Here is a 10,363-nt window from a genome sequence, read left to right as displayed (position 1 = left end):
GGTACAAAATTCTCCCATCCTAAAATTTAAATTTTCCAGAAAGTAACTAAAAGCCTTATGACCATCACATTGTAGAGCATAAAAACATGAGGATTGGTCGGGTAATAATTAAAGTGAATTTATAATGAGTTAAATGTTACTTTAATATTGAAAAAGAATTAGTTTATGAAGGTAATTATGTAAATAAAGAAAATATAAGTATTTTTGTATTTTTGTTTACAACTTGGTTCTATGATACGTGGATTTAAAATGTCTAAAATATTTTTATAAACCCATGGTATTGTGTACAAAATATGTAAAGATAGATGAGGTATAAAAATTTCAAGAAGTTGCAGGATGTGATCAACATGTTGGTACAACTGAACTTAAAGTATAATTATTTTATTCATTTATTTACCAAATATTCATCTAGAATCAACTATAAATGGACATTTCTTCAGGCAGGGATGATCACATTGGAAAGAAGAGATAAATTCACTGTTCTCATAGAATTTATATTCCAGTTGGGTAAGATAAATAAGAAACCAGTAAATAAAGACAGAGCAGGTAAGTGTTGAGAAGGTCCATGGAGATGACAAAGGATGAGGAGGCACTTCCAACATGTTGTGTTGTTAGGAAGTTGAACAACAGGAATACCACTGCATAGTGAGTTTATCCCCTTGGGGAAGGAAAAAAGTGTTTTCAGGGAAAGAAGTGGAACAAATTATATTCCATGCATTTTTAATTCATAAAATTTAAAATTGCCATCCAGGTATTAGGATTATGGACATTACATTTCCTTTTTCTCAGATGACATATTTTTTCAAAGGTAAAGGTATCACTTCAAGAAGTTGAATTCAGTGTGAGTTTAAAATATGATTCATTATATGGGTAAGAAATAACAGGGATGAATTCACAAAGAACAGGCATTGTGAATCTCAAAGAGTTAAAGTCAAGTTTATAAAAATTATTTTACCTCCAAAAAAATCTTTGAGAATGCACTCTTGACCTCCTTGTTCCTCAGGCTGTAGACCACAGGGTTCAGCATGGGGATGACCATGGTGTAGAACACAGAGGCAACTTTGTCAGTGTCCATGGAGTGGCTGGAGCTGGGCTGTAAGTACATGAAGATGACTGTCCCATAGAAAATGGAGACAGCAGTGAGGTGGGAGGCACAGGTGGACAGAGCCTTCCGGTACCCTGCAGCTGAGCCCATCTTAAGGATGGCACTGAAGATAAACACGTAGGATATTAAGATAACTAAGAGAGCAAAAAATATATTGAAGCTGGCTACGTAAATAAGAACCAGCTCATGGAGATGTCTATCAGAACAGGAGACAGTCAAGACTGCTGGAATATCACAGAAGAAGTGATGGACCACAATGGACTTACAGAAGGTGAGAGTGAACGTGTTCCCAGTGTAGATGGAGGCATTCAGGAGACCACAGACACAGCAGCCTATGATGAGATATGCACACACCCTGGATGTCATGGTGGTGGTGTAGTGCAGGGGCTTGCACACTGCAGCATAGCGATCATAGGCCATTGAGGACAACAGGTAATTTTCGACATTGGCACATAAGGCAAAAAAGAACATCTGAGCAGCACAAGCATTGTAGGAGATGACCTTATGTCCTGGAAGGAGCCCCGCCATGACCATAGGAGTGACGGCAGAAGAGTAGCAGAAGTCCACCAGAGACAGGTTGCCAAGGAAGAAGTACATGGGAGTGTGGAGACGGGAGTCCAAGACAATCAACAGGATCATCCCCAGGTTCCCAAACAGAGTGATGGTGTAGATGAGCAGGAACGTCAGAAAGAGGGGAAGCTGCAGACCTGGGTCACTGGTCAGTCCCAGCAGGATGAACTCTGTCACTTCTGTCCTGTTCTCCATCAGTTACCTGAGAGTCACTAGGTGCTAGATGGCAATGAGGAAAAAGGAAAAGAAGGACAAAGAGACTGAATTATAATTGGGAGTCTAAGTACAAGATGTGTTCTTTCATGCTTCCAATAACTTGTTCTTCAGGATTCCCTGGAAAAAGCATGGGCTCGAGAAACACATTTCTGCTTTAATTTTAGAGTGAGTACATGTTGTTGGATCTGAGAAATCTTAATAGGTCATCTACTAAACTTTATAATTCCTGGCATTTTAAAATCTTGAAGAAAATGGCTCGTGTGGATGAATCTGTGACAGCTGACACATCTGTGTTGCTCACCTGCCAACGGCTGTTGTGGACACTTTAGATGTTCATCATTGTTTCCTCTCAATACTACTAGGGGTTTAATTGGTGTTACATTCACTTGAATTATGAAACAGGAAAGGTAGTGCCATTAATATGTATTCACGTGAGTGTTATTTGTAAACCACTTGCTCTGGACCCAAGTGAAATTCTAACCCAAGTCACTGGTTCCTAAATCTCATAGTCTAAAATGAATATAAAAGAGGTTAAATTTAATTGTAATTACATTACCCTCTCCATCTACTCTGTTTCAATCTCAGTGTTTGATGTTCCATAGTGAAATCAGTGAGTGATGCATCAGATGTAAATCTCATCTCATTCACACTATATTTGACTCTCACTGGAGTCCTCAATGAATTAACAAGATCCAAATTGCATAGCGACCTTTTCCCAACACTCTCATGCTTATTACCCTCAGCACACCTGCATAGGTTGACTATGATGACTGTGATGTGGCTACAAGCATCAACTATGATTAGGTGGAGGAAGAATTTAACTCTTTCAGATAGTTTTTGTTGTTGTTGTTACTGGGGATTTAACCCAGGGGCACTTTGCCACTGATCTACTTCCCAAACCCTTTTAGACAATTTTTAATTTTGAGAGAGTGTCTCAATAAGTTGCTGAGGGCCTCCCTAAGTTTCTGAGGCTGGCCTCAACCTTGCGATGTTCCTGTCTCAGTCTCCCGAGTTGCGGGGATTACAGGTGTGCACCCCAGTACCTGGCAGAGTTACCTCTGGAATCACCAAAGCCAAAATCTATGTGTAGAAGAAGTGGTGGGATAACTTCTGGGTGGGAGCATGTTCGGCCTGCAGAAGCAGTTCTGAGAGGGGGCCTGCCATCTGATCGAGCAGCACAGAGCTCAGTTTCCTGGGAGAGATGCATATCAGACCTACCATTTACCACCTGGGTGTCACTATTCCTAACCTAACTCCCTGAACCTCATGTTTCCATTTGCAAAATGGAAGTGATAATACCTATTTTTAGGTATTGTTGTAAGGACTACGCAAGAGAAGGTGTAAAGGGTGGTGGATGTTATATATTGTGAGGCAAGCAGAGCCTGGTGATTGCTAGCTATGTTACAGGTAAGATGGGATCTTGGTCTTTATTTATTTTGGCATAGACAGAGATTTATTTAGGAAGATAGATACACTTTCAAGGGTGAATGCAGGATGCAACCCTGACTTGGGCCTGGGGATTCAATATCTAGAGAAGGGCTATATCAGGGGCTGGGCTGGAGGTGGCTTCAAGGTGGAGCTACAACCTCCTGCCAGTTTTCTTGCACTTGTGTGTTTCTCTAATTTTACAAGGGCTTGAGCCTAGGACATGGGCCAAGGTTTGCAACTGTGTCTTCTGCATCTCAGTGACTTGATTCTGCGTTTCAATGGCTTGAAGGTGCCTCCCTTAGGATCTGTGTTTCTCTCTTCTTTCCCTAAATCCCTGTCTCATTCCCCACCCCCAGTCTTTGGTCCCTTAATCTTAAGGGTTGGAGAGGGGTGAAGTCTTTATCCTGATCCATCAGGATGGATGCTGATGTGCAGGGTCTTGTTATGGGTAAGCTGAAGTCTCCAAGCTTCTCTTCCAGCCTTTTTCCACAAGGCACAAGGGCCCGTGAGATCTTCTGTGCTTTCCAGGGTTTCTCAGGCTGTTCTCACTTCAAGCATATGATTACTGCTCCAAAAATTCCATGTGAGCTACTTAAAAATTTTTCCTTATAAACTAGTAATTTAAATTGGGTGAAAAGACCATTCTACCTTTAAAAAAATCATTCTATCTGTCTTTACTGTAACCAGGTGTCCAAGTCACAGAGAACAAGGGATGAAACTTCTCTGTATAAGGGCTGCCTTTAGCTCACAGATCTCTTTTGAAGGCAAGTCCCACACTGTAAAGCATATTATTTTAAGATTTTCTTGTATTGTAACAGTATTTAAGTATTTTTTAATTGATATGAATTCTTTGAAAGCATATCTGTCCAATGCTACGATTCCCTACCTATTTTGACGAAACCTTTGGCAAGTTCTTTTTATGAGGACATGGGGTTGGTCTATCTTAACATACATGACCACTTTTAGCATGTAGTATGCTCCAAAACCAATGATAAGGGTTTTATATGTGTGTGTGTGTGTGCACGTGCACGCCTATGGCAGGTAGGGTTAATATACTTACTAAGTCATGAGCAAAATTTATGGTTGAGCTCTAAAATTTTATTGCTAGTATAGGAATTACTCAAAGTACAAGATTATGTTTTACAGTGACTTGTAATTATAACACAATAGTGGTTTCATTATGCCATTGATCAACCTCATCCCCCAGGATCTCCCTTTTGTCAAAATACGAGATTGAAAGCTATCCGGGATCTAATAACAAATGCATACTTTGAGTCATGTCATTCATGACAACTGCAGGTTTGCTAGTGAAAATAAGCCTGAGATTATGTGGAAAAGTTTAATGTTCAGGTTAGAGCTTGTTCGTTCATTCAGGCACATTCTCTAGTTTAAAGCAGGATCGTTTCACTCTTTCTGATTTTCGTCTGTTCGTTGACCTCAAATGGGAAGTGAATATGTAGTGAACAAGACAACATCACCAGTTAGTCAGTAAGAACGTTATGTATCTCATTTTGTGTGCAGATTTTTGGAGAAATAAGTACAGTGTGTCATTAGTAACACAAACTCACGTATGATGGAAGCTTTGACATTAAACCCCTGATTCACCTCAGTTTCTCAGAGAGATGTCAAAAATCTCTCATTCTCTTTTCAAATAACTCTAAGTAGGCATAGCTGCCCCACTACTGTTTCATGAATTACACTTTTCACTGGCGATGCTTTTGGAGGCTTACCCGTTTGCTGCAGGCGAAAATTCAACCAGAAGAGTCAGTGTGAAGGCATAAAATCAGCCAAAAGTACAGCATAAGTTCCAAGAGAGCAGTTCTCACTCAGTGGTGGTCCAAACTTCCACATCCACTAAGAGAGGGAAAAATGGAGGAAAGGACTTTAACACAGATCAAGTTCCAGATCCTCCCTGCATTCTTTCTGTTTCATGGAAGAGTCGCTTGTTTCTTCTTTATTTGTAAAATAAACGTGACAAGATCACTTCTCTCCCCAAATTCACAGATAATTTCTCTACATAACAGATAAAGGAGGTCTGTGGAATGTGTAGTGAAGAGGTTATCATTTGAAAGTCAGTCTATGTGGTTTTTATGTGTTGGTGTTTTTTCTGACCAGGATGAAGACTCACAGCAAATCCCCAGGTGAGAGAGCCTGTCTGCACTAGCAATGATTGGCATGAAGGTGAATAAACAAGGGCCAATGGAGCCTTGCATGGAGTGTGCTCCTTCTAAAAGAACGTGATTCTGAGTCACTTTGGGATTACAGAGGGCAATACATGGATACCAGGAGAGGATTATAGAGACTTGGAAGATCTCTGGAGATTTTCCCCATGAGACCATCTATAGCTCCCTATCCTGCTTTGCTAGGGAAGAAGCAATTAAACTGCCTGGAGGGATCAAGTTGGTTATCATATTTTTAAAAGTGAAAATTTTAATAAGTGAAAACAAATATTGTCCAAAAAGTAAGATATCAAGAGAGGTTTGTATAAATGAATATATTGTACAATGTTAGGATGAAAACCTATCTCCTAAAACATATGTCATTACTTTCTTAATTGGTATCTATTAAATTATACTAAATATTTGGTATCCTTGTGGCATATTCATACATGCTTGTAGCATAAATTGATCATGCATTGGGTTTTAAAAATGTTTCTCTTGGTGAATCATAATGATATATGGTAGTGGACTTAATTATGATATAGGTTCACCTGTACAAAGTGTAATTTCTTGCACTTCATTCTCCCAAACCTTCCCTTACTCTTCTCCTCCCTCTACCTAACCCACCCCCTCTATTCTCCTGGTCTCCTTCTATTTTCATGAGGTTTCTTTTACCCTCCCACTTTCCATGCTAGCTTCCAAATATGAAATAAAACATGTCCTTGACTTTCTGAGTCTTCCTTATTTAACTTAGCACGATGTTCTCCAGTTTCATCCATTTATCTGCAAATGACATGACTTCATTCATTTTTATAGTGGAGTAAAGCTCCATTTTGTATATACACAACTTTTCTTTTACATTCATCCGCTGACACATACCTAGACTGATTCCATAATTTGACCATTGTGCTTTGCTCTGCTATAAACATGCATGCATGCTATGGTTTAGATTTGAATTGTCCCCTCCCAAGCTCATGTATTAGAGACCCAAGAATTTTCAGAGGTGAAATGATTAGATTATGATAGCTGTTAACTAATTGGTCAATTAATCCAGTGATGTCCATTAACTGGGTGGTAATTCTAGGTAGGTCAGGTGTGACTGGAGAAGGTAGGGTGTGACTGGAGGCTTGCCTTTGGGATTTTTATTTTGTCCTTAGTGAGTGGAGTTCTCTCTGTCTCCTATTGCCACGTCCTGGGCTGCTTTCCTACAGCAAGCCCTTCTGCCATGATGTTCTGGCTGATGTTGAGCCCAGAGCTATGGAGTCAGACATTCATGGAATGAGACCTATTACACCAGAGGACATAAATAAGCTTTTTCTCCTCTAAAATTGGTCTTGTTATGCCTTTTGATCACAGTAGTAAAAGAGTTGACTAAAACCATGTGTCACTATGGTATGCGGGTTTTAGTTCTTTTAGATAATACCAAGAAGTGGTGTAGCTGGGTTGTGTGACGATCCCATTCCTAGTGTTTGAGGACACTTCACACCTATTTTCACAGTGCTGCTCTAAATCACCCACCAACAGCGTATTCATTGCAAATTCATCAGTGCATTAGGACTTGTTCCCCTTTGTAGTTACACAGATAGAGCAATAGATAAGGCAATAAAGATAAACCAGTGTAGACACACACAGAAACAACACCCCACACACATTCTTTGAGTTCTGATTGACTTGAGAACCCTGCCCATACCAGGTGTTTGAGATTTGTTCTAGAAGAACAGAATCTTAAAAATGAACTTTCTGATTTGATTCTGTAGCTGCTGAAATTAGCTCCTTCCTCCCCCCATAGCTTTATTGAGGTAAAATTGAAGTACAATAAAATGCATCCATTTGAAGTATGCAATTTGATCAGTTTTGACATGTATACAACCAAAGCAATCAATATAAAAAGCATTTCTGTTACTTTTCTAAAAATCAGAAATCATGGAGACTGTGGTTCCTCTATGATTTATTACATTAGAAATCAATCACCTTGAGATATATAAAGTCCCAACAACAAAATTAAATGGCACACTTATAAATATCTCTGAGGTTAAGGAAGAAATCACAAGAACAGTAAATATAACCTGCTTTGAAATAAGTGACAATAAAAGCCTAAAATATCAGGATCTCTGGGATTAAGCAATACTCAGATGCACATTTGTAACTTAAAGTACTTGTATCAGAAAGAAGCCAGAATAACAATCAAATTATTTTCAAATTAAGTAGTAGGAAGGAAAAATTAAGAGTAGGAGCAGAAATATATTAAATAGAGAAGAAATAATACAGCTAAAATTTGATAAAAAGCAAACAAGTGTAATCAAGAAAAAAAGCAAGAACACAAAAATTAATATCAATGGAAAAGAAGCTATCAAAATAGTCCTACAGATGCTAAAAATATATTCAGGTAATATTACAATTGTATGCCAACGTATGTGTTAGCTTATATAACATGGTCTATATTATAGAAGGATCTGTGTGATGCTAGGAAGAAAGTGTATTCAGTCATTGATTGATGAAATAGTCTTTATATGTCTTTTAAGTCTAAATTATTGATTGTATTATTTAGTTCTGTAGTTTCTTTGTTTAGTTATTGTTTGGAAGATCGATCCGGTAGTGAAAGAGGTATATTAAAGTCACCCAGTATTATTGTGCTGTGGCCTATTTCATTTTTGAAGTTGAGAAGGGTTTGTTGTATGCACACAGATGCTCCATTGTCTGGGGCATAAATGCGATTGTTCAGACAGATGAAAAAATTAGAGATATGAATAGGAAAAGAAGAACTCAGACTATCACTATTTGCCAATGACATGATTCTATATTTAGAAGATCCAAAAAATTTCACCAGAAAACTTTGAGAACATATAAATGAATTCATCAAAGTAGCAGGATATAAAATTGATACCCACAAATTAAGTGCATTCCTATATACACTGCAAGAGATATTAGGAAAACTACCCCATTCACAACTTTGTTTTTAAAGTAAAGTACTTGGATTCAATCTAACAAAAGATAGCCTCTTCAACAAATGGTGTTGGGAGAATTGGAAATCCATATGCAACAGAATGAAACTAAACCCATATCTCTCACCATGCACGAAACTAAACTCAAAATGGATTAAGGATCTCGGAATCAGACCAGAGACCTTGCATCTTATAGAAGAAAAAGGAGGTCCAGAGCTTCAACATGTCGGCTTAGGACCAGACTTCCTCAACAGGACTCCCATAGCACAAGAAATAAAAGCAAGAATCAATAACTGGGATAGATTCAAACTAAAAAGCTTTCTCTCAGCAAAGGAAACTATCAGCAATGCAAAGAAAGAGCCTACAGAGTGGGAGAAAATCTTTGCCAATCATACCTCAGATAGAGCACTAATCTCCAGAATCTATAAAGAACTCAAAAAATTCTACACCAAGAATGCAAATAATCCAATCGACAAATGGACTAAGGAAATGAATAGACATTTCACAGAAGAAGATCTACAAGCAATCAACAAACATATGGAAAAATGTTCAACATCTCTAGTAATAAGAGAAATGCAAATCAAAACCACCCTAAGATTCCATCTCACCCCAATTAGAATGGCGATTATCAAGAATACAAGCAACAACAGGTGTTGGCGAGGATGTGGGGAGAAAAGTACACTCATACATTGCTGGTGGGGCTGCAAATTAGTGCAGCCACTCTGGAAAGCAGTGTGGAGACTCCTTAGAAAACTTGGAATGGAACCACCATTTGACCCAGCTATCCCACTCCTTGGCCTATACCCAAAGGACTTAAAATCAGCATATTACAGAGATACAGCCACATCAATGTTCATAGCTGCTCAGTTCACAATAGCCAGATTGTGAAACCAACCTAGATGTCCTTAAATTGATGAATGGATAAAGAAACTGTGGTATATATATACAATGGAATATTACTCAGCAATAAAGAATGATAAAATTATGGCATTTGCAGGCAAATGGATGAAACTGGAGAATATCATGCTAAGTGAGATAAGCCAATCTCAAAAAACCAAAGGACAAATGATATCACTAATAAGTGGATGATGACACATAATGGGGGGTGGGAGGGGTTAGTGTTAGGGTTAGAGTTAGGGTTAGGGAGCGGGGCAAGATTGGAGGAAGGAAGGACTGTATAGAGGGAAAGAGGGATGGGAGGGGTGGAGGGGAAGGGAAAAAATAGCAGAATGAATCAAACAACATTACCCTATGTAAATTTATGATTACACAAATGGTATGCCTTTATGCCATGTACAAACAGAGAAACAATATGTATCCCATTTGTTTACAATAATAAAAAAAAAAAGAGGTGAAGGACCTGTATAATGAAAACTATAGAATTCTGTAGAAAGGAATTGAAGAAGACTTTAGAGGATGGAAAGATCTCCCATACTCCTGGATAGGCAGAATTAATATTGTCAAAATGGCCATACTACCAAAAGTGTTATAAAGATTTAATGCAATTTCCATTAAAAGCCCAACGACATTCTTCATAGAACTAGAAAAATCAATCACAAAATGCATTTAGAAAAATAAGAAATCCAGAATAGCCAAAGCAATCCTTAGTAAGAAGAGTGAAGTAGTAAGCATCACAATACCAGATGTTAAACTATACTACAGAGCTATAGTAACAAAAAATGGCATAGTATTGGCACCAAAATAGACATACAGACCAATGGTACAAAATAGAAGACATGGAAACAAACCCACATCAATATGGTTATCTTATGCTAGACAAAGGTGCCAAGAGAAAAGATAACTTATTCAACAAACGATGCTGGGAAAACTGGAAATCCACATATAACAAAATGAAAATAAACCTCTATTTCTCACCCTGCACAAGAATTAACTCAAGGTGGATTCAAAGATTTAGGCACCGCAACAGAGTCACTGCACCTACT

General features: G+C 38.3%; 1 protein-coding gene across 1 annotated transcript; it reads right to left on the bottom strand.

The window, feature by feature from the left end:
- Positions 1-946: 946 nt before the first annotated feature.
- On the bottom strand, positions 947-1,870 carry LOC124959819 (olfactory receptor 5B3-like). Its single transcript, XM_047518248.1, has one exon. It carries the CDS (start codon positions 1,868-1,870, stop codon positions 947-949), a length of 924 nt encoding a protein of 307 aa, XP_047374204.1.
- Between the last annotated feature and the right edge of the window lie 8,493 nt (positions 1,871-10,363).

Source organism: Sciurus carolinensis, chromosome 11 (assembly GCF_902686445.1).
Source record: "Sciurus carolinensis chromosome 11, mSciCar1.2, whole genome shotgun sequence".
In the NCBI taxonomy this organism is placed as follows: domain Eukaryota; kingdom Metazoa; phylum Chordata; class Mammalia; order Rodentia; family Sciuridae; genus Sciurus; species Sciurus carolinensis.
Note: the sequence above shows the minus strand (reverse complement) of the source record. Positions and strands in the feature narration are given on the sequence as shown.

Bases quoted from the DNA above. Each gene is read 5' to 3' on its own strand.
- LOC124959819 (XM_047518248.1), bottom strand. From the start codon at position 1,870: ATGGAGAACAGGACAGAAGTGACAGAGTTCATCCTGCTGGGACTGACC.